The sequence below is a fragment of the Pristiophorus japonicus genome, chromosome 2 (assembly GCF_044704955.1).
Source record: "Pristiophorus japonicus isolate sPriJap1 chromosome 2, sPriJap1.hap1, whole genome shotgun sequence".
Lineage (NCBI taxonomy): Eukaryota > Metazoa > Chordata > Chondrichthyes > Pristiophoridae > Pristiophorus > Pristiophorus japonicus.
In genome coordinates, this window is record NC_091978.1 from 34,912,845 (window position 1) to 34,940,612 (window position 27,768).

At 45.0% G+C, this 27,768-nt stretch overlaps 1 protein-coding gene across 3 annotated transcripts; it reads right to left on the reverse strand.

Annotated features, from left to right (window-relative positions):
• Positions 1–1,030: 1,030 nt before the first annotated feature.
• Positions 1,031–27,115, reverse strand: ubox5 (U-box domain containing 5). 3 transcript variants are annotated; one of them, XM_070866841.1, is made up of 5 exons: positions 26,815–27,115; positions 21,139–21,235; positions 15,375–16,530; positions 3,919–4,068; positions 1,031–2,364 (listed from the first exon to the last, which is right to left on the reverse strand). In XM_070866841.1, the coding sequence occupies exons 2-5, from the start codon at positions 21,190–21,192 to the stop codon at positions 2,156–2,158; spliced, it is 1,569 nt and encodes a 522-aa protein (XP_070722942.1). In that variant the 5' UTR covers positions 21,193–21,235; positions 26,815–27,115; the 3' UTR covers positions 1,031–2,155. The 3 variants fall into 3 exon arrangements, with proteins under 3 accessions (XP_070722942.1, XP_070722941.1, XP_070722944.1); XM_070866840.1 differs by lacking the exon at positions 26,815–27,115 and adding an exon at positions 21,336–21,528; XM_070866843.1 differs by lacking the exon at positions 26,815–27,115 and adding an exon at positions 17,041–17,185 and having other exon boundaries at positions 21,139–21,211.
• Positions 27,116–27,768: the final 653 nt, after the last annotated feature.

Here is a 27,768-nt window from a genome sequence, read left to right on the forward strand (position 1 = left end):
CAAGAAAGACTGGATCAACTGGGCTTGTATTCACTGGAGTTCAGAAGAATGAGAGGGGACCTCATAGAAACGTTTAAAATTCTGATGGGTTTAGACAGGTTAGATGCAGGAAGAATGTTCCCAATGTTGGGGAAGTCCAGAACCAGGGGTCACAGTCTAAGGATAAGGGGTAAGCCATTTAGGACCGAAATGAGGAGAAACTTCTTCACCCAGAGAGTGGTGAACCTGTGGAATTCTCTACCACAGAAAGTAGTTGAGGCCAATTCACTAAATATATTCAAAAGGGAGTTAGATGAAGTCCTTACTACTCGGGGGATCAAGGGTATGGCGAGAAAGCAGGAATGGGGTACTGAAGTTTCATGTTCAGCCATGAACTCATTGAATGACAGTGCAGGCTAGAAGGGCTGAATGGCCTTCTCCTGCACCTGTTTTCTATGTTTCTATGTTCACCACACGGACTGCAACAGTTCAAGAAGATGGCTCACCACAACTTTCTCAAGGGCAATTAGGGATGGGCAATAAATGCTGGCCTTGCCAGTGACATTCACATCCCATGAATGAATTTTTAAAAAGCTTGTTGTCCAATACACAATCCTTCTCTCACCATCACAGCCTTTCTTATCCCTCTCTATTTTAATTAATGCTTCAATGAATTTTGTTTCTATGAATTTTGCTGTTGGTCCTCCTATTTTCCAAAAATAAAATACCAATTACTCGTCCTGCTTCCAATCCTCAGTGTTTAAATGCAAACTGTTGAACTGTCTCCTACTCTCACCCCTTTTCCAAAATCTGAAAAAGTGTAAAATTCCTCCTCTTCCCTCAATCTTCACATCTTCCACCAATCTATAGGCTTGTAAAGCCCAAACTTTCTGTCCAGCATTACCTCCGGTATCACATCTTCTCAAGCTTGGTACTGTCCTGCATTATGGGCCTTGGCTCTGCAGCCAGGTCTCATGTTAATAAAAAAATAAAATCCATGTTCCACGCATGCTAATAATATTATACCTGACAAAGTGATTTGCAAACATGATTCGATGTGGAAAGTTTTATTTCATGGCTCTTCAATACAATTTGTAACATTCAAAAGAAAAGCATATGTTTCTGTCTCATGGCAAGTCTTGTGCGAATAATGAAGATTGTATTTTATTGACAGGAATTATAACATAAAATGGTGGTTAACACGATTACTCTTTTTAACATTGTGTTTGACTTGCTGCCATCCTAATACCAATCTTCACTAATGCGTTTCAGCCAGGCATCATTTACTTAAACAACAAAACCTCGTATCCCCTAAATACTAGGCAAGTGAAGGCATTGTACTCAAATATATCTCTCACAACTTTACTGTCACTGGATCAAGTTACAGTATGTTTTTATTAGAAGCTATCAATAAATATATTTTACTTTTAAGTTGCACTAGAGAAAAAGAGGAACCGATCTTAGAAATACCAAATACACTTTAGCTCACAGTACCCTGAACAACCATGGGAGATCATAGCTGGTTAGTCTTCTGGCTGGTGGGGCCAGTCATTTACTGAGTCAACGGACCAATCAAACAGATACAAGGCGGTTCTGAATAAAAGACTTGCATTTACATAGCACCTAACACGACCTCAGACGTCCCAAAACACTTTACAGCCAATGAAGTACTTTTGAAATATAGTCACTGTTGTAATGTAGAAATAGAGTTAGGCTGTTGGAATTTAAAAGAATACAATATTAGGGCTTAGACTGTATTCATTAATTCCTCAAACTTTGCTTGCGGTTTTTATAATGCTTTGCTGCCTTTTAAATACCCTTTACTCCTTAGGATTTTGTCTTCTGAGGAGAGATGCTTTGCTCTCCTCAAAGCTTGCTTTGGATAACGCAGCCAGGTTCCAAATTCCGACATGCATTGTGAAGTTAGCACCTTAAGCACTAAGCTACAACATTGATGAATTCTCAAGTGTGCTTCCAGTCTACATTGCAGTTGAGATCTGCTATCAACATTGTTAAATAATGCATTTCAAATATCAAATTTATATTTACATGCCCTTCCCTTGCTTTGATTTTGCCAACTCAAGGGGAGTCCAGATTAGGTTACTTTTTAAATGAAAGAGAACAGCATTTCCAACCTCTCCCCAATGCGCCGAGAGCAGCTCAAGGTGTCAAGAGTCTAAAGATGAACCCGCACCACATCACGAGTACAGATTGTCCTGTTGCATTTCAAACAGGAGAGTGCTGAAGATTTCTGCCTCTCTGATAAACAGGGCTTGCAGATAAGGTGCCCACACAGAAACCTGTACACGACCACGTTCTTGGAGTAAGCGGAGAATGCCTTGCTGCAGCTGCTACACGCTTCATCAGAACTGACGGGACTCCGCTCTGTGGAGAAAGAGGCAACACTTTAGTCTCACAGCATTTCATTGCGCCAAACACCGTTTAAGAAGGTAGCATTTCCTTCACGTTCAATTCTGGGCTCTCAGGCAAATCGAGATTCCATCAGCAGTGATATCTTTATACTGAGGCTGGTTTAGCAGGAGGACTTTTCAACAAGTACGGAAAGTTAAACATTTATCTTTTGAAAATTTCAATTTAAAAAATCAACAATAAATTCCAACAAGAACACTTCAACTTATTATAGATCATTCCACTAAAAGGATTATCGATTCCCAATTTAACTCTGCAGAATACAATCTGTACTAAGTTATTTGGTCTAAATTCATAATTCAGCTCAATGCATTTTTTTCTAAAGCAGCTCAGAGTTTATTTATTTCGTTAATAAATTCCTCTCTTAAAAATTGCCTTTCAAACTAATTGCAGACAAACTGCTGAACAATGTACCATTTCATCCAAAGGAATTGGGACACTTGATTCTCAGTGGAGACGTAAAATGCACATTACAGCCAAGAATTTCACAGCTGTCGTTGTGATTTTCAGAGTATGTTTTCTTGTCTCTTGGCTGCTTTCCACTCCTGTTCTCCAGGTGTTCGCTCCCTGCTGGAGGACTATTGCTTTCATTATCTTGCCGCTTAAATCAAAAATCACTGAAAAACTTTCTGAAATAGTTCAGCCTGGTTATGTGGTGGCACTAGGCCGAACTTCCATTCATACAATGCCTTATCAAATCCACAGGACACCCGAAGCACAACCATTAATGAAGTACTTTTGATGTGTCGTCATTATTGTTTTGCAGGCAAATGCAGAAGCCAATTGAGCACAAACATCTAGGTTGAAACTCCAGTGCAGTACTGAGGGAGTGCTGCATTGTCAGTGGTGCCACCTTCCGGCTGAGACGTTAAACCGAGGCCCCGTCTGCTCTCTCAGGTGGATGTAAAAGATCCCGAGATACTATTTCGAAGGATAGCAGGGGAGTTCTCCCCGTTGTCCTGGCCAATATTTATCCTTCAATCAACATCACTAAAACAGATTATCTGGTCATTATCACATTGCTGTCTGTGGGAGTTTGTTGTGCGCGAGTTGGCTGCCGCGTTTCCCACATTGCAACAGTGACTACACTCCAAAAGTACTTGATTGGCTGTAAAGGGCTTTGAGACGTCCAGTGGTCGTGAAAGGCACTATATAAATGCAAGTTTTTCTTTACAAGATCCCACAGATTTATCGGTTTAATGTTGGCGCTAATTGAAGGAGGAATGTTGGGCAGGACACCAGGAGAATGCGCTGCTCTTCTTCAAATTGTGCCATCCACCTAAGCAAGTAGATGGGGTCCTCGGTTTAACATCTCACCCAAATGGTGGCACCTCAAACCATGCAGCACTCTGTCAACTGCATGGACAACCTAGATGATGTGCTTAAAATGGGAGTGAGATTTGAACCCACAACCTTCTGGCTTGGCGGTGTCACAGTGCTCCTATACCCATGCTGACATTGCCGTGGCACGTTACAAACTAGCTCAGAGCCACTGTGGACATTCAGTACCTGGCACATAGCCTCCATTGCTGCCCCCTGCTGGCTGTGGTTCTTGTTGTTGTCGTCTTTGCCTGGCAGTGAATGATGGGAAAGTACTTAAGGCAGAAGCCAAGGCGCTGTCCAGACTTTGGGATAACCTCTGCTCGTGGGAAACCGTACCTGTCAGACACGAACAAACAGCAAGTCACACTTCATAGAATCATGGGCTAGAATTTCCAAACAATCTGCCAGCGTCCGATTGCCGCCCAAAATAATGATAAGATTCCCAAAATTATCGCCAGTGAAAAATTCCCCCCCAAAAAAGACAAAATCCGGCCAGCGAAAAAAATGGCCGTTACACCTCGATTCTTGGCAAAATAAAATGGAATCTTGGGCCAACTGGACAGTTATTTTTTTTTAAAATGGGCGATAATTACTAAATTTACTAAAAATTTACACCGAGCTGCGGGTTGGGCCAAGGAGGAGAAAAACACAAAAAATACTTCTTCAAAAAACATAAAATAAAAAATAACTGCAAGAGAATTTTTAAATAATTTGTAAAAAGCCAAATACTTACCTTTTTCTTGCAGGGCTACTTACCTGCCGCCCAGCTCCACTGATTCTCGTGGACGTGTTTTTTTCCAACTTACCTACGGGTCACCGCTGAGCCAAATAGCACGCCATGGCAATCCATGGACGGTGCACGCAGGTGGTCCGCTCCCCAGCGGTACTTCGAAACCGCCTGCGGAACTCAGCTGGGGAATTTTTCGCCAACCCGGTTCTCGTCCAAAATGGCCAATACCGCCGAGAAACCGGGCGATGACACAGTGCAAATTCTAGCCCATGGAATCATGGAAGTTTACAGCACAGAAGGCCATTTTGGCCCATCATAACTGCAGGTTACGGCACTTCAGGTGCACATCCAAGTACTTTTTAAACGTGGTGAGGGTTTCTGCCTCTACCACCCTTTCAGGCAGTGCGTTCCAGAGCCCCACCACCCTCTGGGTGAAGAAATTTTCCCTCAAATCCTCTCTAAACCGTCTACCAATTACTTTAAAGTTATGCTACCTGGTTGTTGACCCCTCTGCTAAAGGAAATAGGTCCATTCTATCCACTCTATCTAGGCCCCTCATAATTTTATACCATCATTATAGGCAGTCCCTCGGAATCGAGGAAGACTTGCTTCCACTCCTAAAGTGAGTTCTTTGGTGACTGAACAGTCCAATATGGGAGCCACAGACCCTGTCACAGGTGGGATAGACATTCGTCAGAGGAAGGTAGGACTGATTTACCACACGTTCCTTGCACTGCCTGAGCCTGACCTCTTCACACTCGCGGCGTTGAGATTCAAAGAGCTCAACGCCCTCCCGGATGCACTTTCTCCACCTAGGGCGGTCTTCGGCCAGGGACTCCCAGGTGTCAGTGGTGACGTCGCACTTCACCAGGGAGGCTTTGAGGGTGTCCTTGTAATGTTTCCGCTGCCCACCTTTTGCCATGAAGGAGCTCCGCATAGAGCAGTTGCTTAGGGAGTCTTGTGTCTGGCAAGCGAACTATGTGACTGCCCAGCGAAGCTGATCGAGTGTGGTCAGTGCTTCAATGCTGGGGATGTTAGCCTGGACGAGGACACCGATGTTGGTGCGCGTCTCCCCTCAGCCTCCTCTGTTCCAATGAAAGCAAATCCAGCCTATCTAATCTGTCTTCATAGTTTAGATTCTCCACTCCCAGCAACATCCTCGTAAATCTCCTCTGTACCCTCTCTAGTGCAATCACGTCCTTCCTGTAATGTGGTGACCAGACCTGCATGCAGTACTTCATCTGTGGCCCAACCAGTGTTTTATAGTTCAAGCATAACCCCCCCACTGCTCTTGTATTCTATGTCTTGGCTAATAAAGGTAAGCATTCCGTATGCCTTCTTAACCACCATATCTACCTGGCCTGCTACTTTCAGGGATCTGTGGACCTGCACTCCAAGGTCCCTTTGTTCCTCTACACTTCTCAGTATCCTACATTTAATGTGTATTCCCTTTCCTTGTTAGCCCTCCCCAAATGCATTACCTCAGACTTCTCCGGATAAAATTCCATTTGCCACTGTTCTGCCCACCTGATCAGTTGATTGATATCCCTGCAGTCCGCAGCTTTCTTCTTCATTATCAACCACACAGCCAATTTTAGTATCATCTGCAAACTTCTTAATCATACCCCCTATATTTAAGTCTATATCATTGATGTATATCACAAAAAGCAAGGGACTTACTGAGACACAAAGCATTTGAATGTCTACCAGCATATTAGAATTGGAACAGAGAAGGTCAAGAGGTGACCGAACAGAGGTTTTCAAGAGGATGAGAGGTTTTGATAGAGTAGATAGAGAAAAACTATTCCCTCTGGCGAGGGGGTCAATAACCAGAGGTCATAGATTCAAAAACATTGGGAAAAAAATCTAGAGGGGATTCACTCAGAGCGTTTTCGGGATCTGGAACATTCTACCTGAAAAGGTGGTGGAAGCTGATTCCATCAATAATTTTAAAAGGGAGTTACTTGAGGATGAGGAACTTTCAGGGTTACAGACAAAAAGCGGGGGGTGTGGGACTAAGCAGGACTGCTCTTTCAGTGAGCCGGCACGGGCACGACCGGCCGAATAGCCTCCTCCTGTGCTGTAAGATTCTATCATAAGGCTAGCAATTCCCCAGCCTGTCGTTATTTGATAAATAACATCATTTTAGTGAATAAATAAGAATAAAAATTTCGGCCTTTTTTAAGGGGGTAAATTTGGCCACAAAATACACCTATTAAAAGAATGGCATTGCACGATGATTGCCGTTAAAAATGGCGATTTCGCCAACTTTAGCCCGAGGCCTATCAACGCCAAAAATACAGGCCCTGGGAGGGGGAAAAAACACAAAAAAAATTGCAAAAAAAAAAATCACAAAACATTTACAAGACCCTTAACTAAGTAATTGCTGCAAAAGAATAAAAAAATAAAATCTTTAACTTATCTTTTTTGCAGGTCTTCCTACTTACCGACGTTTCTGAGGCTGCAACGTCTGCGTTTTTTTTCATCCCAAAATGGGTTCGCCAAACGGCCAAACTTAGGCGGTATGTTTTTTTTCGTGTTGCACTAGGGCAATCCGCTTTTTGTCGATATTTTCAAAACGCCATTCTTAAGGTTTGGGAAATTTTGACCACTTCATTTTAAGAACAAAAAAGCACTTTTAATGCAAAAAAATCACGTTAAAACGTGCGTTAGGCTGGGGAGAAATTCTATCCCTTAGGCCGAATAGACTCCTTCTGTGCTGCAAGATTCTACGATTGAGCGGGGTACTGGAACGCAGCAGCCTGTGCTAGACAGATGAGGCAGCACGTGGGTAATAACGCAGTCGCAGCACGTGGGTAATAACGCAGTCCGATTACAGGCCACAGTGTAAAAATAAATTCAGTCTTCCTTTCATCATTTAATTTTTTACATTTTCGACTTAATGGCACAATGTCTCCGTTCAATTCACAACACAGTGATTACACACAAAAATGGTATTTAAATAATTATTTATTCCAGCCATCATCCTGGAATTCATAGTAGAATATATTTGCAAAAAAGTAACGCAACATTAATCAACACTGAAAAAACACTAGACTTTTCTGGGAAAATTTACATTATTAGTTATCTATGTTACCGACATTAGAGGCATTTATTATTATTTAGAAACATAGAAAATAGATGCAGGAGTAGGCCATTCGGCCCTTCGAGCCCGCACCACCATTCAATAAGATCATGGCTGATCATTCACCTCAGTACCCCTTTCCTGCTTTCTCTCCATACCCCTTGATCCTCTTAGCCATAAGGGCCATATCGAACTACCACTTGAATATATCCAATGAATTGGCATCAACAACTCTCTGCGGTAGAGAATTCCACAGGTTAACAACTCTCTGAATGAAGAAGTTTCTCCTCATCTCAGTCCTAAATGGCTTACCCCTTATCCTTAGACTGTGTCCCCTGGTTCTGAACTTCCCCAACATCGGGAACATTCTTTCTGCATCTAACCTATCCAGTCCCGTCAGAACTTTATATGTTTCTATGAGATCACCTCTCATCCTTCTAAACTCCAGTGAATACAGGCCCAGTTGATCCAGTCTCTCCTCATATGTCATTCCAGCCATCCCGGGAATCAGTCTGGTGAACCTTCGCTGCACTCCCTCAATAGCAAGAACGTCCTTCCTCAGATTAGGAGACCAAAACTGAACACAATATTCCAGGTGAGGCCTTACCAAGGCCCTGTACATCTGCAGTAAGACCTCCCTGTTCCTATACTCAAATCCCCGAGCTATGAAGGCCAACATACCATTTGCCTTCTTCACCACATGCTGTACCTGCATGCCAACTTTCAATGGTTGATGTACCATGACACCCAGGTCTCGTTGCTCCTCCCCTTTTCCTAATCTGCCGCCATTCAGATAATATTCTGCCTTTGTGTTTTTGCCACCAAAGTGGATAACCTCACATTTATCCACGTTATACTGCATCTGCCATGCATTTGCCCACTCACCTAACCTGTCCAAGTCACCCTGCAGCCTCTTAGCGTCCCCCTCACAGCTCACACCGCCACCCAGTTTAGTATCATCTGCAAACTTGGAGATATTACACTCAATTCCTTCATCTAAATCATTAATGTATATTGTAAATAGTTGGGGACCCAGCACTGAGCCCTGCGGCACCCCACTCGTCACTGCCTGCCATTCAGAAAAGGATCCGTTTATCCCGACTCTCTGCTTCTTGTCTGCCAACCACTTCTCTATCCACAACAGTACATTACCCCCAATACCATGTGCTTTAATTTTGCACACCAATCTCTTGTGTGGGATCTTGTCAAAAGCCTTTTGAAAGTCCAAATACACCACATCCACAGGTTCTCTCTTATCCACTCTACCAGTTACAACCTCAAAAAATTCTAGGAGATTTGTCAAGCAGGATTTCCCTGTCATAAATCCATGCTGACTTGGACTGATCCTGTCACTGCTTTCCAAATGCGCTGCTATTTCATCTTTAATAATTGATTCCAACATTTTCCCCACTACCGATGTCAGGCTAACTGGTCTATAATTACCCGTTTTCTCTCCCCCTCCTTTTTTAAAAAGTGGTGTTACATTAGCTACCCTCCAGTCCATAGGAACTGATCCAGAGTTGATAGACTGTTGGAAAATGATCACCAATGCATCCACCATTTCTCGGGCCACGTCCTTAAGTACTCGGGAATGCAGACTATCAGGCCCATGGGATTTATCGGCCTTCAATCCAATCAATTTCCCGCCTAATAAGGATTTCCTTCAGTTTCTCCTTCTCAGTGGTCTCCTAGTGTTTCCGGGAGGTTATTTGTGTCTTCCTTCGTGAAGACAAAACCAAAGTATTTGTTCAACTGGTTTGCCATTTCTTTGTTCTCCATTATAAATTCACCTGAATCTGACTGCAAGGGACCTACGTTTGTCTTCACTAATCTTTTTCTCTTCACAGATCTATAGAAGCTTTTGCAGTCAGTTTTTATGTTCCTGGCAAACTTCCTCTCATACTCTATTTTCCCTCTCCTAATTAAACCCTTTGTCCTCCTCTGCTGAATTCTAAATTTCTCCCAGTCCTCAGGTTTGCTGCTTTTTCTGGCCAATTTATATGCCTATTCCTTGGCTTTAACACTATCCTTAATTTCCCTTGTTAGCCATGGTTGAGCCACCTTCCCCGTTTTATTTTTACTCCAGACAGGGATTTACAATTGTTGAAGTTCATCCATGTGATCTTTAAATGTTTGCCATTACCTATCCACCGTCAACCCTTTAAGTATAATTTGCCAGTCTATTCTCGCCAATTCACGTCTCATACCATCAAAGTTACCTTTCCTTAAGTTTAGGACCCTAGTCTCTGAATTAACTGTGTCACTCTCCATCTTAATGAAGAATTCTACCATATTATGGTCACTCTTCCCCAAAGGGCCTCGCACAACAAGATTGCTAATTAGTCCTTTCTCATTACACATTATCCAGTCTAGGATGGCCAGCCCTCTAGTTGGTTCCTCGACATATTGGTCTTGAAAACTATCCCTAATACACTCCAGGAAATCCTTCTCCACCGTATTGCTACTAGTTTGGTTGGCCCAATCTATATGAAGATTAAAGTCACCCATGATAACTGCTGTACCTTTATTGCACGCATCCCTAATTTCTTGTTTGATGCTATCCCCAACCTCACTACTACTGTTTGGTGGTCTGTACACAATGCCCACTAGCATTTTCTGCCCTTTGGTATTCCGCAGCCACCCATACAGATTCCACATCATCCAAGCTATTGTCCTTCCTTACTATCATATTCATCAATTGCTGCCTGTGCAGTTAATTCGTCCACCTTATTACGAATACTCCTCGCATTGAGGCAGAGAGCCTTCAGGCTTGTCTTTTTAACGCACGTAGACCCTTTAGAATTTTGCTGTAATGTGGCCCTTTTTGATTTTTGCTTTGGGTTTCTCTGCCCTCCACTTATACTTTTCTTCTTTCTATCTTTTGCTTCTGCCCCTATTCTACTTCCCTCTGTTTCCCTGCGTAGGTTCCCATCCTCCTGCCATATTAGTTTAACCCCTCCCCAACAACACTAGCAAACACTCCCCCTCGGACAATAGTTCCGGTCCTGCCCAGGTGCAGATCGTCCGGTTTGTACTGGTCCCACCTCCCCCAGAACCGGTTCCAATGTCCCAGGAATTTAAATCCCTTCCTTCTGCACCACTCCTCAAGCCACGTATTCATCTGAGCTATCCTGCGATTCCTACTCTGACTAGCACGTGGCACTGGTAGCAATCCTGAGATTACTACCTTTGAGGTCTTACTTTTTAATTTAACTCCTAGCTCCCTAAATTCAGCTTGTAGGATCCCATCCCGTTTTTTACCTATATCATTGGTACCTATATGCACCACGACAACTAGCTGTTCACCCTCCCCCTCTAAAATGTCCTGCAACCGCTATTTTTGCTTTCACTTGCTCCAAGTCTCTTTCCTGACTCATCCCAGGTTAATTTAGACTTTTTGCGAGAGTGTAAAATGGGTGATTGCAAAACGGCAGCCTATTGTACATTGCCTTGATAAACAATCCTTATTTCACAAGCACCTAAACTGAACGGATGAAAACGATTTAACTCCAACACTCTCTGGCCACAAAGCTTTGCTGCATCTCCCTTTTGATTCCATCATTTAGCATTGCTCCCCAAGTGGGAAGATACATTGCCTGCACGATTTATCAATGAAAGCGTCTTTCTTGCTGAAATAATGAATTGATGCATCAATAAATTCCAGCCTGAAACTACTCAGCATGTGAGTCCTATGCCCAGTTATGGAAAGCCTGCAATAAACCCCTGGCTGTGGGGATTAGGGCCTTCGACCTGCTGCTGCAGAGCCCCAGTCAGAAGATCTGAGGCCTAACGATTACTCTGGGGATAAGGGCGAGGATGGGAAGCATATGAAAAGAACTTTCAGCAAACCTGTGGCACCTTCAATCTTCGGGGTGCTCTCTGTCACCAGGGTTTATTTTTTGAGGCACCTCTCCCCATGGGCGCAGACAAAGGAGAGTGAAGCAGGAGGCCAGGAACACCCCCTCCTGTCTCATCAGGGTGTGTCCGCTGTGGCTCAGTGGATAGCACTCTCGCTTCTGAGTCAGAAGGTTGTGGGTTCAAGTCGCACTCCAGAGATTTGAGCACAAAAATCTAGGCTGATGCTCCAGTGCAGTGCTGAGGGAGTGCTGCACTGTCGGAGGTGCCGTCTTTCGGATGAGACATTAAACCGAGGCCCTGTCTCTCTCAGGTGGATGTAAAAGATCCCATGGCACTACTTCGAAGAAGAGCAGTGAAGTTATCCCTGGTGTCCTGGCCAATATTTATACTTCAATCACCATTACTAAAACAGATTATCTGTTAATTATCACATTGCTGGTTGTGAGAGCTTGCTGTGTGCAAATTTGATGCCGCGTTTCCTACATTCATCATCATCATTCATCATCATAGGCAGTCCCTCGGAATCGAGGAAGACTTACTTCCACTCTTAGCATGAGTTCTTAGTTGGCTGTACAGCCCAATACGAGAACCACAGTCTCTGTCACAGGTGGGACAGACAGTCGTTGGGGAAAGGGTGGGCGGGGAGGCTGGTTTGCTGCATGCTCCTTCTGCTGCCTGCGCTTGTTTTCTGCATAATCTCGGCAACGATACTCGAGGAGCTCAGCGCCCTCCCTCACTTAGGACGGTCTTTGGCCAGGGACTCCCAGGTGTCACTGGGGATGTCGCACTTTATCAGGTAGGCTTTGAGGGTGTCCTTGTAATGCTGTCCACCTTTGGTTCGTTTGCCGTGGACGAGTTCCGAGTAGTTGCTTTGGGAGTGTCGTGTCTGGCATGTGAACTATGTGGCCTGCCTAGCAGAGCTGATCAAGTGCTTCAATGCTGGGGATGTTGGCCTGGACGAGGACGCTAATGTTGGTGCGTCTGATCTCCCAGGGTATCTGTAGGATCTTGCGGCGACATCGTTGGTGGTATTTCTCCAGCGACTTGAGGTGTCTACTGTACATGATCCACGTCTCTGAGCCATACAGGAGGGTGGGTATTATTTCGGCCCTGTAGACCATGAGCCTGCTGATAGTTTTGAGGGCCTTGTCTTCAAACACTCTTTTCCTCAGGTGGCCGAAGGCTGTACTGGCGCACTGGAGGCGGTGTTGGATCTTGTCGTCAATGCCTGCTCTTGTTGATTGGAGACTCCCGAGATAAGGGAAGTGGTCCACATTGTCCAGGGCCGCGCCGTGGATCTTGATGTCTGGGGGGCAGTGCTGTGTGGCGAGGACAGGCTGGTGGAGGACCTTTGTCTTACTGATGTTTAGCGTAAGGCCCATGCTTTCATACACTTTCCTACATTACAACAGTGACGACACTCCAAAAAGTACTTCATTCGCTGTAAAGCGCTTTGAGGTTGTGAAAGGCGGTACATAAATTCAAGTCTTTCTTTCTTTCTTTTTGCATCGGGCCTACACGTACTGGAGCTGCAGGCCGAGTAGGCCATTTGGGGGGCCCTGGAAATCCTGGTGTAGCGCATTGGGAATCAGAGAACTTTACAGCACAGGTCAGTAGAGGTGAAAACCCTGGAATCATTCAAGAAACAATTGCTTGCTGCAATGGTGGGTGTGTGTGTGGGGGGGGGGGGGGGGGGGGTTGTGCGCTTGCTTTCGGGTCTTTCTTGGCAGATGAAGTCAAATCGGCCGAATGACCACCCTCATCCGTAATTGTGATCTTGTGAGAATTTGCACTGTGCAGATTTTTACGTGAATCAATGGATCGCCCATGGCACTGCTCACGGGTAGCTTGGAGTCTGGTTTTTAACATTCAGCTGTTAAGGTGAAGCTTTGTTTATCTGGCCAGTCCTGTTCAGGCCACAACTTCAGTCGTTCAATGGGAAAGAAGGCTAAACAGGAAAATCAGATAGTTTTAACAATTCTTGAGGTCAGTTGGAATTTTTGTGGCGAGACTGGAGAAGATGGGGTTGTTCTCCTTGGAGCAGAGAAGGGCAAGAGGAGATTTGATAGAGGTGTTCAAAATCATGAATGGTTTTGATAAGAAACTGTTCCCAGTGGCAGAAAGGTTGATAACCAGAGGGCACAGATTTAAGGTGACTGGCAAAAGAACCAGAGGTGACATGAGGAATTTTATTTTTAGTGCGAGTTGTTATGATCTGGAATGCACTGCCTGAAAGGGTGGTGGAAACAAGTTCAATAGTAACATTCAAAAGAGAATTGGATAAATACTTGAAGGGAAAATAATTACAGGGATATGAGGAAAGAGCAAGGGAGGGGATTAACTGGACAGCTCTACTGAAAAGCAGTCACAGGAACGATGGGCTGAATGGCCTCCATCTGTTCTATATTATTCTATGAAGATTGCCTGCTTTTAAATTATGGCTACGGGTCAGAAGAATCCAGCATTAAATGACCAGCTTTCTTTTTAAACATATTGTTTTGCAGCGGTAACAAAGTGTGACACTCAGAAGTGTGACAGATGCAAGCGCCGAAGGCAAGATTATCTATAAATGGATGCACTTCGGTGCTGGAAATTATGGTATGGGATCTAAGTCAAAGGACAGAAAAACAAAGACTGTCGCTTGACCACTCAGTTAGTATGTGACAAAGCCATACAGATCTGGAGAGACCAGGTACAATTTCCCATCTGTGCTAGGTTAGCTGATCTTAGATGTGACTTAGGGATATTACAAGTAAAATCAGCCATGGTTGCTGCTCCTGATTACTGTCCAGAGACCTTGCTGATAAGTGCACAGGTGTAAGATGCAAGGCGATGGCATGATCAGAATCAGCAACAATGGGCTCAAATTAATAAACACAGTATATGAGTAATTTGAGACATGACATATGGTAAGTGGAGCATGCTTGGGAGGAACAGGTGTCTGTGGACCGCCGGTTCCCAAAATTCTCCACCACTTGGGGTTTTCCTTGTTTCAGGTCTGGCTCTGTTGTAATTCCATAGCATTTTACAGCACAGAAACGGAGAATTCAGCCCAACTAGTCTATGCCCGTGTTTATGTTCCACACGCGCCTCCTCCATCTTACTTCATCTCACCCATCAATATTTGCTTCTATTCCTTTCTCCCTCATGTGTTTATCTAACTTCCCCTTAAATGCATCTGTGCTCCTTGTGGTAGCGAGTTCCACATTCTCACCACTCTCTGAGTAAAGGCGTTTCTCCTGAATTCCCTATTGAATTTATTGAGATTGAGATTGATTGCTATGATTAGTCAACAATGCCATTATCGTTGTATCATGTGACTACCAGGAGTGTAGAAGGCGAACGAGACAGACCTTGGTCATTTTTTCGTCTATGTTCCTATTATCTCTCAACACTCACACATGGTTACATCCTGCAGGGAGTGTGATTCTCTCTTCACTGAGGAAAGATTGGAGATGCTGGGTCTTTTCTTTGGAACAGAGGAGGCTGAGGGGAGATCTGATTGAGGTATATAAAATTACGAGGGGCCTGGATAGAATGGATATGAAGGACCAGTTTCTCTTGGCAGAGGGCATAGATTTAAAGTAATTCGGGGGGAGGTTTAGGAGAGATATGAGGGGACGTTTCTTCACCCAGGGGGTGATGGGGGTCTGGAACTCACTGCCTGAAAGGGTGGCAGAGGCAGAACCCCTCACCATATTTAAAAAATACTTGGATGTGCTCTTAAAGTGCCGTAACCTACAGGGCTACGGACCAAGAGCTGGAAAGTGGGATTAGGCTGGATAGTTCTTGGTTGGACGGCGTGGACACGATGGGCCGAAATGGTGGTGTAAACGTCTATGCTGAGGAATGGCCACTTGCCAAAGGACAACTGATACTGGTGGAACTGAACCTTCAGGAGAAAATAATATCTGCAAAAGTAATACCTTAAACGGACACACAAGAGAAGACAATTAAAGATGGTTATACCCAAATCTTGCCCAGGCTCTTGCAGTCCTTTCACTTCTGCTTTGAATCTCTTCTCGGCACCAGCTGATGCAGCAGCAACATTCCAACTAGTGCAGGCGCTTACTCGCCATGGGGCAGAATCCGCGGTTACATCCTGCAGGGTGTGCGATTCTCTCTCCACTGCAGACGAGGCCACAAACCCAACTCGAGTTCTGTCCACGACGGCCCGGTCCGGTATGGCGGTGTGCAGCAGGAAATGGTCCAGCCTGGCTTTCAGCGCGGGGTGAGGCTCCGGCTGGGAATGGCGGCCGAAGGGCACGCCGGTGAAGGGGTCGTTGGGCACCCGGCCCCACCCGGCTTCGCACCGACTGTACCTTTCCAGCGTGCTCTGGTCGATCACCTTGCCGCAGGGGAGCAGCATCGGGAGGACCAGGATGTCGGACGTGATGGGGTCCAGGAATTCTTCTGGAATGTTCCCGGCGGCCGGCGCCGGGGGTCCGCTGGTCCCTGGCTGTAGGCCGTCATTCGGCGCGCGGCGAACATTCTGCTGCTGGGCCGGCGGAATCGATCGCCCCGCCTTGTATTGCCGACACACTCTGAAGACATTTTCAATAACTTTCCAAGGTGTTGACCGAGCTGGAAGTCCCCAGATGTCCAACTTTCTTAAACAAGGCAAAATGCTTCCTTCCACGTAAATGATGCGGATTCTGAGGTGATTTATAAATGTCAAGGCATATTGCCCCTTATTGAACATATCACTTAGCAAAGTACTGTCACTGACAGCAGAAGGTCCATTAAACTCGCTGAAAAGTGGCCTGGGCTGAAAGGTTTTGTGCCTGAAGGATACTTTCGTTTGTTTTTTCAGCTTGGCATACCCTACGCAGTTAAAATCAATGTCGTCAGGAACGGCCTGGGCTGCCAGCTCAGAGCCTTGTGTGGATTTTTCGTTCCACGTCATGTTCGTACTCCGTGCGGCAGATGTGCAAATCTGTAATACCATGGAGTTTTGCAGGCCAGCTGTGATGTCGACGTCAATCCTACACAGTTCCACGCTGAACGGGAATGAAATGGTAACGTGTATAGGAGGTATGACGAAGCTCTCGGCACGGAATCCACAACTTCTCTTCGTCGGGTCCGCAGATATCAGATTGCTCACTTCATAGCCGTCAGCACAGACCTGGGCAAAATGTAACAAGAAGATAAAATGGTAGAAACCTAATTGTCACTTTGCAGCCGTTTGATTAAAAAAAACTTTTCTTCCGTTAACTCACCAACGCAGCGAAAGCTGTTGGGATACGGAACAGGCCCGATCTTCCACTCATAGAATCATAGAAATTTACAGCACGGAAGATGACCATTTTGGCCCATCGTGTCTGCACCGGCCGACCAAGAGCTATCCAGCCTAATCCCACTTTCCAGCTCTTGGTCCGTAGCCCTGTAGGTTACGACACTTCAAGTGCACATCCAAGTATCTTTTAAATGTGGTGAGGGTTTCTGCCTCTACCACCCTTTCAGGCAGTGAGTTCTAGACCTCTACCACCCTCTGAGTGAAGACATTTCCCCTCATATCTCCTCTATACCTCCCCCCAATTACATTAAATCTATGCCCCCTGGTTGTTGATTCCTCTGCCAAGGGAAACAAGTCCTTCCTATTCACTCTATCCAGGCCCCTCATAATTTTATGCACCTCAATCAGGGCTCCCCTCAGCCTCCTCTGTTCCAAAGAAAACAGACCCAGCATCTTCAATCTATCCTCATAGCCAAAATTCTCCAGTCCAGTCAGATTCCATGTCCGGCAGCTGGGAGGATCAGGCAAGATTTATGCCAGTTCTCTGAAAGGGGAGAGGAGGGGAAAGAGAGTTCAATCATCAGATCGCCATCCTTGCCTCCCAGCTGCCAGCCAAAGAATTTACATAGGATTACTCGGGATATACGGCACAGAAACAGTCCATGGCGGCCCAACCAGTGCACGCCGAAGTTTATGCTCCACTCGAGCCTCTGCCCGTCTGCTGGTGGAGATCCGGAAGGGGTTTGCCCACTTCTCTCTCAGCTACAGACGGGCCGGACCCAGTGGGACCCTGAATGCTGATGGGTGAGTTGCCTTTAATGGAAGATAAATACCCTTGGTTAAAAAAAAATAATCGAGGTCTTTAAAAGTGTGAAGGGGTTTGTATAGGGTAGGTATAGAGAAGATGTTTCCATTTGTGGGGGAGACCAAAACTAGGGGCCATAAATACAAGATAGTCACTAATAAATCCAATATAGGAATCAGGCGATACCGCTTTACCCAGAGAGTTATGAGAATGTGGAACTGGCTGCCACATGGAGTGGTTCAGGTGAATAGTATAGATGTATTTAAGGAAAGCTCGATTCGTATAAAAGGGAGAAAGGAATAGAAGGATATGCTGATGGGGTGAGTTGAAGTAGAATGGGAGGAGGCTTGTGTGGAGCATAAACACCGGCACGGACTAGCTGGCCTGTTTCTGTGCTGTAAAGTCTATATAAAATGTAATGTAAAACCCATTCACTGCACCTTATTTATCCCTCAATCGACATATAACAAATAAACAGATTATCTGGTCATTATCACATTGCTATTTGTGGGAGCTTGCTGTGTGCAAATTGGCTGCCGCGTTTCCCACATTACAACAGTGACTACACTCCAAAAGTACTTCATTGGCTGTAAAGCACTTTGAGGCGTCCAGTGGTCGTGAAAGGCGCTATATAAATCCAATGTTACTAGATGGTCAGAAATAGGGATTTAATGAACTTGCATTTTAATCCCATGGCTTTTCTGCCCACCTTTTGGTACATGGCTTCTTCCTGAAACAGAGCCCCTGACCTCCACAGCTGCCTGCTTTGTGACGCTGCACCATGCTCCGATCACAGGTGGTGAGCTCAACTTCCCCGTCACTCGACGAATGTTTCCCTGCTCTGAGTGCCCCATCTAGTGGTAAACAAAGGTGGTGAAGGGGAAATCTGATCGAAATGTTCAAAATTGCAGGAGGATTTCATGAAGGAAGGCGGGAAAACCGATTTTCCACTGGTCAGTGAATCAGTGACTGGAGGGCATAAAGTTAAAAAGAATGAAGGGAGATGCTTTGTAAAATGCAGAAGGCTGTAATGTAATGTAATAAGATGGAATACCCTCCCAGAAACAGTGATGGATGGAAGCAGAATTCAGAATAGCTTTAAAAGGGAAGGGGATAACTATTTCAAAAAGAAAAATGTAAACTGGTATGGCGAATGGGCAGGAGAATGGGATGAAGTGCAAGTCTTTGGCATAGATGCCTCGTTCTCTGCTGTAAAAAAACAACCCGGATTTTAACTGCCCCCCCCCCCCCCCCCACCAGACGGAAACCCCTCCAATCCAGCTTCCATCCCGCTGTCTCCCGTTATTAACCTGCTCTTCTGAGCAGGCAGGCAGGATATACCTGCAGGATGGAAGTGGATAGTCATTCGGTCAAACCTGCCAGGAGCCGATCCTCACCCACAAGAGGCCCGGAGAGTAACTTTGACATTTATTTTTCAGGTTCCTTGGGCCTCCCGGGCTGCTATTTACAGTTTTGGTCTCCTTAACTAAGGAAGAATAGAAACATAGAAAATAGGTGCAGGAGTAGGCCATTCGGCCCTTCGAGCCTGCACCACCATTCAATAAGATCATGGCTGATCATTCACCTCAGTACCCCTTTCCTGCTTTCTCTCCATACCCCTTCATCCCTTTAGCCGTAAAGGCCATATCTAACTCCCTCTTGAATACATCCAATGAACTGGCATCAACAACTCTCTGCGGCAGGGAATTCTACAGGTTAACAACTCTCTGAGTGAAGAAGTTTCTCCTTATCTCAGTCCTAAATGGCCTACCCCTTATCCTAAGACTGTGTCCCCATGTCCTGGACGGGATGGATAGAGGGAGTGCCATGGAGGTTCACCAGACTGATTGCTGTGATGGGGGGATTGTTCTATGAGGAGAGATTGAGTCGACTAGGCCTATATTCTCTAGCATTTGGAAGAATGAGAGGTGATCTCATTAAAACATACAAAATTCTTACAGGGCTTGACGGGGTGGATGCAGAGAGGATGTTTTTCCTGGCTGTGGAGTCTAGAATGAGGGGTAACAGTCTCAGAATAAGGGGTCGGCCGTTTAGGACTGAGATGAGGAGAAATTTCTTCACTCAGAGGTTGGTGAACCTTTGGAATTCTCTACCTCAGAGGGCTGTGAAGGCTCAGTCTTTGAGTATATTCAAGATAGAGTTCGATAGATTTTTGGATATTAAGGAAATCAAAACATATGGGGACGGTGCAAACAAGTGGATTTGAGGTAGAAGGGATCTTATTGAAAGGCGGAGCAGGCTCGAGGGCCGAATGGCCTACTCCTGCTCCTAATTCTTATGTTCTACCCACCACCCCACCACCCTCCCATGGCATCGGTTTGTTCAGGTCTCCACTAAACGCAGTAATATGCAACAGAGGGAACTGAAAGGCAGTACAAGTTCATCATTATCAACGGAACTTTTGCCTCAGTTAAGCCGTATTCTAAAGCTCAGATCCAGAGGTGCGATAAGAACAACTGATTACTGGCCAATGAGGAGAGGGTACGGAAGAGAGTGCAGAAAAAAATCCATCCCACATTTGATGCCGTCAGCCAGTCCACTGGAGGTCGGCAATAAACGTGGCCTTGCCCAGATCCCCCAAAACAAACAATATCAAGCCTTGTGCAGCCATTCACATCACAAAGTTGCCAACATTTCAGCACGACTGTTGCTAAATTGGCAATGGCACTCCGGCACCCTACCAGAATAGCTGGTGCATCCTCTTCCGAGGCTGGGTTTAATGCAGAACATGAATAAGCTTTGTGTTCCAGTTATACTGTAGTTAATTTAGTCAATGAAGTGAGTTCTATACCTGCAAATCAATTTTGGAACCCTGCCTTTGTTGTTGAACAAACACTGACATCGTTCCACAAGTCTATAGACCAGATAAAGGCCATTCAGCCCAACTGGTCTATGCAAGTGCTCACAGTCTCTGAGTATATTCAGGGCTGAGCTAGATGGATTTTTGGAGTCTAGGGGAATCAAGGGATATGGAGATTGTGCAGGAAAGTGGAGTTGAGGTCGATGATCAGTCATGATCTTGTTGAATGGCTCGAGGGGCCGTATGGCCGACTCCTGCTCCAATTTCTTTTGTTAGTATATTTATGTTCCACAGCTCTCATCCAACTAACATAATCTACTCTACCTTTCCCCCTCATGGGCTTATCTAGCTGCCACTTACATTTATCTATGTGACTCGCCTCAATTACTCCGTGTGGTAGCGCTCCAATTTCTGCTCTACTTTCAATACTATCATGGGATATTTTACATCCACCTGAACAACCAGACTCAGCTTCATTTTAATGCAAATTTCATCAGCCAACCCCATAATCCGTAGCCACTGGCAAGGGAGGAATTATTGTGCAAGTAAAGGCTGGAAGCAGTCAGTCAGGAATGTTTCTCACCTGCCACACCACCATCCCCTCTCCCCCTCCCCAAACCCCCATCCCCAACCCCTAACCTGTTCAATTTAAACAAAAACCCTTAACCCTTGTATAAGCAGAGCTGTTTTACAAACTAACAGGAAAGAAAGACTTGCCTTTATATAGTGCCTTTCACGACCACCAGATGTTTCAATGTGCTTTACAGCCAATGCAGTGCTTTTTGGACTGTTGTCACTGTTGTAATGTAGGAAGGTGGACTTTGGGTTTCTTTGAAAATGCAGCTAATGACAGTAGAAAGTGACCAGTTACCTTATTGCAGTGAATCATTGGGCTGAAGTGTGGGAGGCAGAAGTTTAAGGTCATTCTCAGCTGTTGAATCAATAGCAAATTCTGGCAGAAGTTTCTTCTGTAATGGGGGAAATAAGTCAATAGTTAGCCACAATGAGGATTGGAATCTAAACCTGTGCACAGCTGCACTGAGTCATTGATGTGACAACTAACTTCACCTTCAGAAGACCACAAATTGTAAACTTGGATCAGCAGGGCAGGGAGATGGAGTGAGTGGCGGCTAGAATACACTCTTAGTATCAGATGGTGTTCCCACATAAAAAGAAAGATTTGCATGTATACAGTGCATTTCACGACCAACGGACGTCTCAAAGCTAATGAAGTACTTTGAGTGTAGTCACTGTTGTAAGGTGAGAAACGCGGCAACCAACTTGCGCACAGCAAATTCCCACAAACAGCAATATGTAAATGACCAGATAATCTGTTTTTAGTTATGTTGATTGAGGGATAAATATTGGCCAGGACACCAGAGATAACTCCCCTGCTCTTCTTCGAAATATTGCCATGGGATTTTTTACATTCACCCGAGAGGGCAGACTGGGCCTCGGTTTAACGTCTCATCCAAAAGACGGCAACCCTCCCTCAGTATCAGCACTGGAGTGTCAGCCTAGATTTATGTGCTCAAGTTCATGGAGTAGGACTTGAACCCACAACCTTCTGACTCGGAATGGGGACCGTGCTACCAACTGAGCCACAGCTGACACTACCTGATTATAATTCCTTTTGTGTTTTATAACTACAGCTTATAACTACACTGTTAAACTTACAGCAGTTCTCCGTACAATAAAGAAGGGCAAGTGATCTGCAGCAAGTGATCAGCTATCACTTAGATCTGTGCAGAAAGCGTTTCCATGAGATCTTATACAAAATTGCAGCACTTGATCATATAGAAATTTGTGAGGTTTGCACTGGGATGTTGCGTCAGCTCACTTGCCCCAACACAAGACATGCTAAAACGGCCATGTGTCTTTTCAATCACTGTTGAAACCACTTCAAACTTGGTTGCAATACGACTGCATTCTACATCACATTCCATCGGTTGAGACGGATTAATTGTAATCATCATCATAGGCAGTCCCTCAAAGCAAGGATGACTTGCTTCCACGCCAAAAAGGGATGAGTTCACAGGTGTTTCAATGAAGGACCTAATATTCCAGGTCCCGAACTACATCTTGAAGGGTGGAAGATGCCTGTGCATGGATTTTTTTTAACGTGTTGGTCCCTTAGAAGATGAGAAGGGGGATTTAATAATGGGAAATGTGGAAATGGCTGAGACCTTATAACAATTATTTTGCTTCGGTCTTCACAGTGGAAGACACAAAAACGATGCCAAAAATTGCTGGTCACAGGAATGTGGAAAGGGAGGACCTTGAGACAATCACTATCACTAGGGGGGTAGTGCTGGACAGGCTAATGGGACTCAAGGTAGACAAGTCCCCTGGTCCTGATGAAATGCATCCCAGGATATTAAAAGAGATGGCGGAAGTTATAGCAGATGCATTCGTTATAATCTACCAAAAGTCTCTGGACTCTGGGGAGGTACCAGCGGATTGGAAAACAGCTAATGTAATGTCTGTGTTTAAAAAAAGGGGGCAGACAAAAGGCAGGTAACTATAGGCAGGTTAGTTTAACACCTGTAGTGGGGAAAATGCTTGAAACTATCATTAAGGAAGAAATAGCGGGACATCTAGATAGGAATAGTGCAATCAAGCAGACGCAACATGGATTCATGAAGGGGAAATCATGTTGAACTAATTTACTGGAATTCTTTGAGGATATAACGAGCATGGTGGATAGAGGTGTACCGATGGATGTGGTGTATTTAGATTTTCAAAAGGCATTCTATAAGGTGCCTCACAAAAGGTTACTGCAGAAGATAAGGGTACGCGGAGTCAGAGGAAATGTATTAGCATGGATAGAGAATTGGCTGGCGAACAGAAAGCAGAGAGTCGGGATAAATGAGTCCTTTTTGGGTTGGAAATCGGTGGTTAGTGGTGTGCCACAGGGATCGGTGCTGGGACCACAACTGTTCACAATATACATAGATGACCTGGAAGAGGGGACAGAGTGTAGTGTAACAAAATTTGCAGATGACACAAAGATTAGTGGGAAAGCAGGTTGTGTAGAGGACACAGAAAGGCTGCAAAGAGATTTAGATCGGTTAAGCGAATGGGCTAAGGTTTGGCAGATGGAATACAATGTCGGAAAGTGTGAGGTCATCCACCTTGGGAAAAAAAAACAGTAAAAATATTATTTGAATGGGGAGAAATTACAACGTGCTGTGGTGCAGAAGGACCTGGGGGTCCTTTGCATGAATCCCAAAAAGTTAGTTTGCAGGTGCAGCAGGTAATCAGGAAGGCGAATGGAAAGTTGGCCTTCATTGCGAGAGGGATGGAGTACAGAAGAAGGGAGGTCTTTCTGCAACTGTATAGGGTATTGGTGAGGCCGCACCTGGAGTACTGCATGCAGTTTTGGTCACCTTACTTAAGGAAGGATATACTAGCTTTGGAGGGGGTACAGAGACGATTCACGAGGCTGATTCCGGAGATGAGGGGTTTACCTTATGATGATAGATTGAGTAGACTGCGTCTTTACTCGTTGGGAATTCAGAAGGATGAAGGGTGATCTTATAGAAACATTTAAAATAATGAAAGGGATAGACAAAATAGAGGCAGAGGGGTTGTTTCCACTGGTAGGGGAGACTAGAACTAGGGGGCACAACCTCAAAATACGGGGGAGCCAATTTAAAACCGAGTTGAGAAGGAATTTCTTCTCCCAGAGGGTTGTGAATCTGTGGAATTCTCTGCCCAAGGAAGCAGTTGAGGCTAGCTCATTGAATGTATTCAAGTCACAGATAGATAGATTTTTAACCAATAAAGGAATTAAGGGTTACGGGGAGCGGGCGGGTAAGTGGAGCTGAGTCCACAGCCAGATCAGCCATGATCTTGTTGAATGGCGGAGCAGGCTCGAGGGGCTAGATGGCCTACTCCTGTTCCTAATTCTTATGTTCTTATGTTCCACCCTTCAATATATAGTTCGGCCTCTGGAATATTAGGTCCTTCATTGAAACACCTGTGAACTCATCCCTTTTTGGCGTGGAAGCAAGTCATCCTCGATATGTTTCTATAGTCGTTGAGGCCAATTCACTAAATATATTCAAAAAGGAGTTAGATGTAGTCCTTACTACTAGGGGGAGCAAGGGGTATGGCGAGAAAGCAGGAATGGGGTACCGAAGTTGCATATTCAGCCATGAACTCACTGAATGGCGGTGCAGGCTCGAAGGACCGAATGGCCTACTCCTGCACCTATTTTCTATGTTTCACACCAGCCACCACACAGGCTTGACAGAGCTAGGTCTGGGTCCAGTGGCATGTAACATGCAGCTAACAGCCAACATGCTTATTGGAAACATTCTGAACAAAATTGAGCATCTGGAGGTGTATGCTAGCGAGGGATACTTCAATGTTACAGACATCATTATATAACATAAGAATTGGGAGCAGGAGTAGGCCATATGGCCCTTTGAGCCCAAAAATCTAAAATCTATCGATCTCAACCTTGAATATATTCAACGACTCAGTATCCACAACCCTTTCGGGTAAAGATTTACAAAGATTCACAATCCTCTGAGTGAAGAAATTCCTCCTCATTTCAATCTGAAATGGCTGACCCTTTATCCAGAGACTGTGCCCTGTAGTTCTAGAATCTCCAGCCAGGGGAAACAACCACTCAGCATCTACCCTGCCAATCCCCCTCAGAATCTTGTATGTTTCGATGAGATCACCTCATTCTTCTAAACTCCAGAGAATGTCAGCCCATTCTACACAATCTCTCCTCATAGGGCACCCCTCTGATCCCAGGGATCAATTTGGTGAACCTTCGCTACACCGCCTCGAAGGCTTGTATGTTTACTTTCTCAGATAAAGAGACCAACACTGTGCACAGTACTCCAGGTGTGGTCTCACCAAAGCCCTGTACAATTGTAGTAAGATGTCCTCACTCTTGTACTCCAGCCCCCTCGCAATAAAGGACAACAATGCCATTTGCCTTCCTAACTGCTTGCTGCAGCTCCATGCTAATTTTCTGCATTTCCTGTTCGAGGACACCTAAATCTCTCTGAACTCCAATATGTAATAGTTTCTCACCATTTAAAAAATATTCTGATTTCTATTCTAATTACCAAAGCGAATAACCTAACACTTCCTCACATTATACTCCATCTGTCAACTTACTGCCCACTCACTTAACCTGTCTATATCCCTTTGCAGGCTCTTCGTGTCCTCCTCAAAACTTACTTTCCCACCGAGCTTTGTATCATCACCAAACTTGGATACATTGCACTCGGTTCCCTCTTCTAAGTCATTAATATAGATTGTAAATAGCTGAGGCCCCAGCACTGATCTTTGCAGCACCCCACTATTTACAGTCTGCCAACCGGAAAATGACCTGTTTATCCCTATTTTTCTGTCCGTTAACCAATCCTCTATCCATGCTAATATATTACCTCCAACCCCATGAGCTCTTTATCTTGCATTGCAACTTTTATGTGGTACCTTATCAAATGTCTTTTGGAAATCCAGATATACTACATCCACTGGTTCCCCTTTATCTACCCTGCTTGTTACATCCACAAAAAAATGATAAATTTGTTAAACACAATTTCCCTTCTAGTTCTAGACTTAACTATTCCAATGCTCTCCTGGCCGGCCTCCCATCTTCCATCCTCCATAAATTAAGCTCATACAAAACTGTGCCACCCATATCCTAACCTGCACCAAGTCCTGGTCAACCAGTACGTCTGTGCTCACTGACCTACTTTGACTTCTAGTCCGGCAATCTCTCCATTTTAAAATTCTCATCCTTTTGTCTTCAAACCCCTGCATGGCTTCACCCCTCCCCATCTCTGTAACTTCCTCCAACTATACAATCCTCTGAGATCGCTGCGCTCCTCCCAATTCTGGCCTCTTCTACATCCCCCAATTTTCATCGCTCCACCATTGGCGGCCGAGCCTTCAGCTGCCAAGGTCCGGAGTTCTCTCCCTAAACTTCTCCGCTTCTCTCCCCCCCCTTAAGGCACTCCTTTAAACCTATCTCTTTGTCAAAGTGGTTGTGAAAGGTGCTATATAAATCCAAGTCTTTCATCACTAGGTGGTCAGAAATAGAGATTTAATGATTTAATGTGTGGCCCCTTTAAATTGCTGCGCAGCCCATTCAAATGTTGCGAATGTGCAGTTTTTACAATGCAAAAGCTGGTGAGCAGCCTGCACAGGACCTCCACAGACAACGCATTGCGCAGCTTCGAGCGAACATTGGCCCAACACTCATTTTTCTATGCGTTGCTATGGACAATAATAAATTAGATATGCATGTATCTTCCAGTAGCTATCTTTGCTTGTCTTTGACTAACCCTCTCTTTTACCATCTCTCTCGCTAGTCTTGTTTATAATTCTATCTTCTCTCGCACTTTGTCCTAGGTCTTTAAATGCTTTGTCTGTAAGTCACTACCTCCCCTTCTGTATGTCCCACACTGTCCATCTCAGTTTCTGTAACCCTGTCCCCTGTAAGGGCTGGAAGCATCGATACCCCCCAAGAATTTATTGAGCATTGTCTGGACATTGCACTTAATATTTTTCTCACCACAGAAAGAAAGCTGGAAGCTGTTTGTGGGAGTGGCCCAGGTGCGGCTCCATGTTGGACTTGGAATGATGGGCAGGGAGTCTGGAATGACAATGGCCAACATAAGGCAGTAGGTGGGCTAATGGAGTCCATTGTTAGGCAAGGTGACCTCGTCAATCAGTCATTACCTGGATGAGTTACCAGAACAATAGAGAGCCATTAAGCCCAGACTGCCTGGAAGCAAAAACCCATCACTGGACTCAAACACAGGAAGCATCGAAAACCAGGAACTTTATTGGGTAAAAGCAGAAGACACACCCACAGGAAGCCTCGAAACAAACTTTATTCAGCCTGAAAAAGCAAACGAACTTGGGATATAAAAGCATGCCATGAGGACACAGCTCTCCCTCTTGCTTCACTACTTCGCCCCTACAAAAATCCAACCCTTCGTATTGTGATGGAGAGAAGAAACCAGAAGAGACACCTTTTCATCGGAAGAAGCAGCGGGTAAGCCAGTGAAATCGGTGAGCATTTCTGCACACACACCTTTTAAGATCACAGCCACGGTGTGAGGGGTTATTGTGCATTTTCCCAACCAAATTCTTAGGGGTATACAGGGAGGTGTTTTAGATGTTGGGGTACTTCGCATTAGGGGCATGTTAGACAGGCCACACAGTGTATTGTACTGCATTTGTTTGTTTTACACACCAGAGTGTGTGCGGTTTTACTGGGTGCAGGTATGTGTTTAGCTTTAATAAAGCATTGCCGGTTGAGACCGAGGTATTTGTCCGTGACTCATTCATCTGTTCAATACAGTAATCACTCCCAGCTCTAGACCTAGTGTAACGTGGGGGTGTGCCGAAAACACCCAAGGGAAACCACTTACACCCCTCTCCCGACAACACCACTTAATAACAGCAACAACTTGCATTTATATAGCGCCTTTAACGTAGTAAAACATCCCAAGAAGCCACA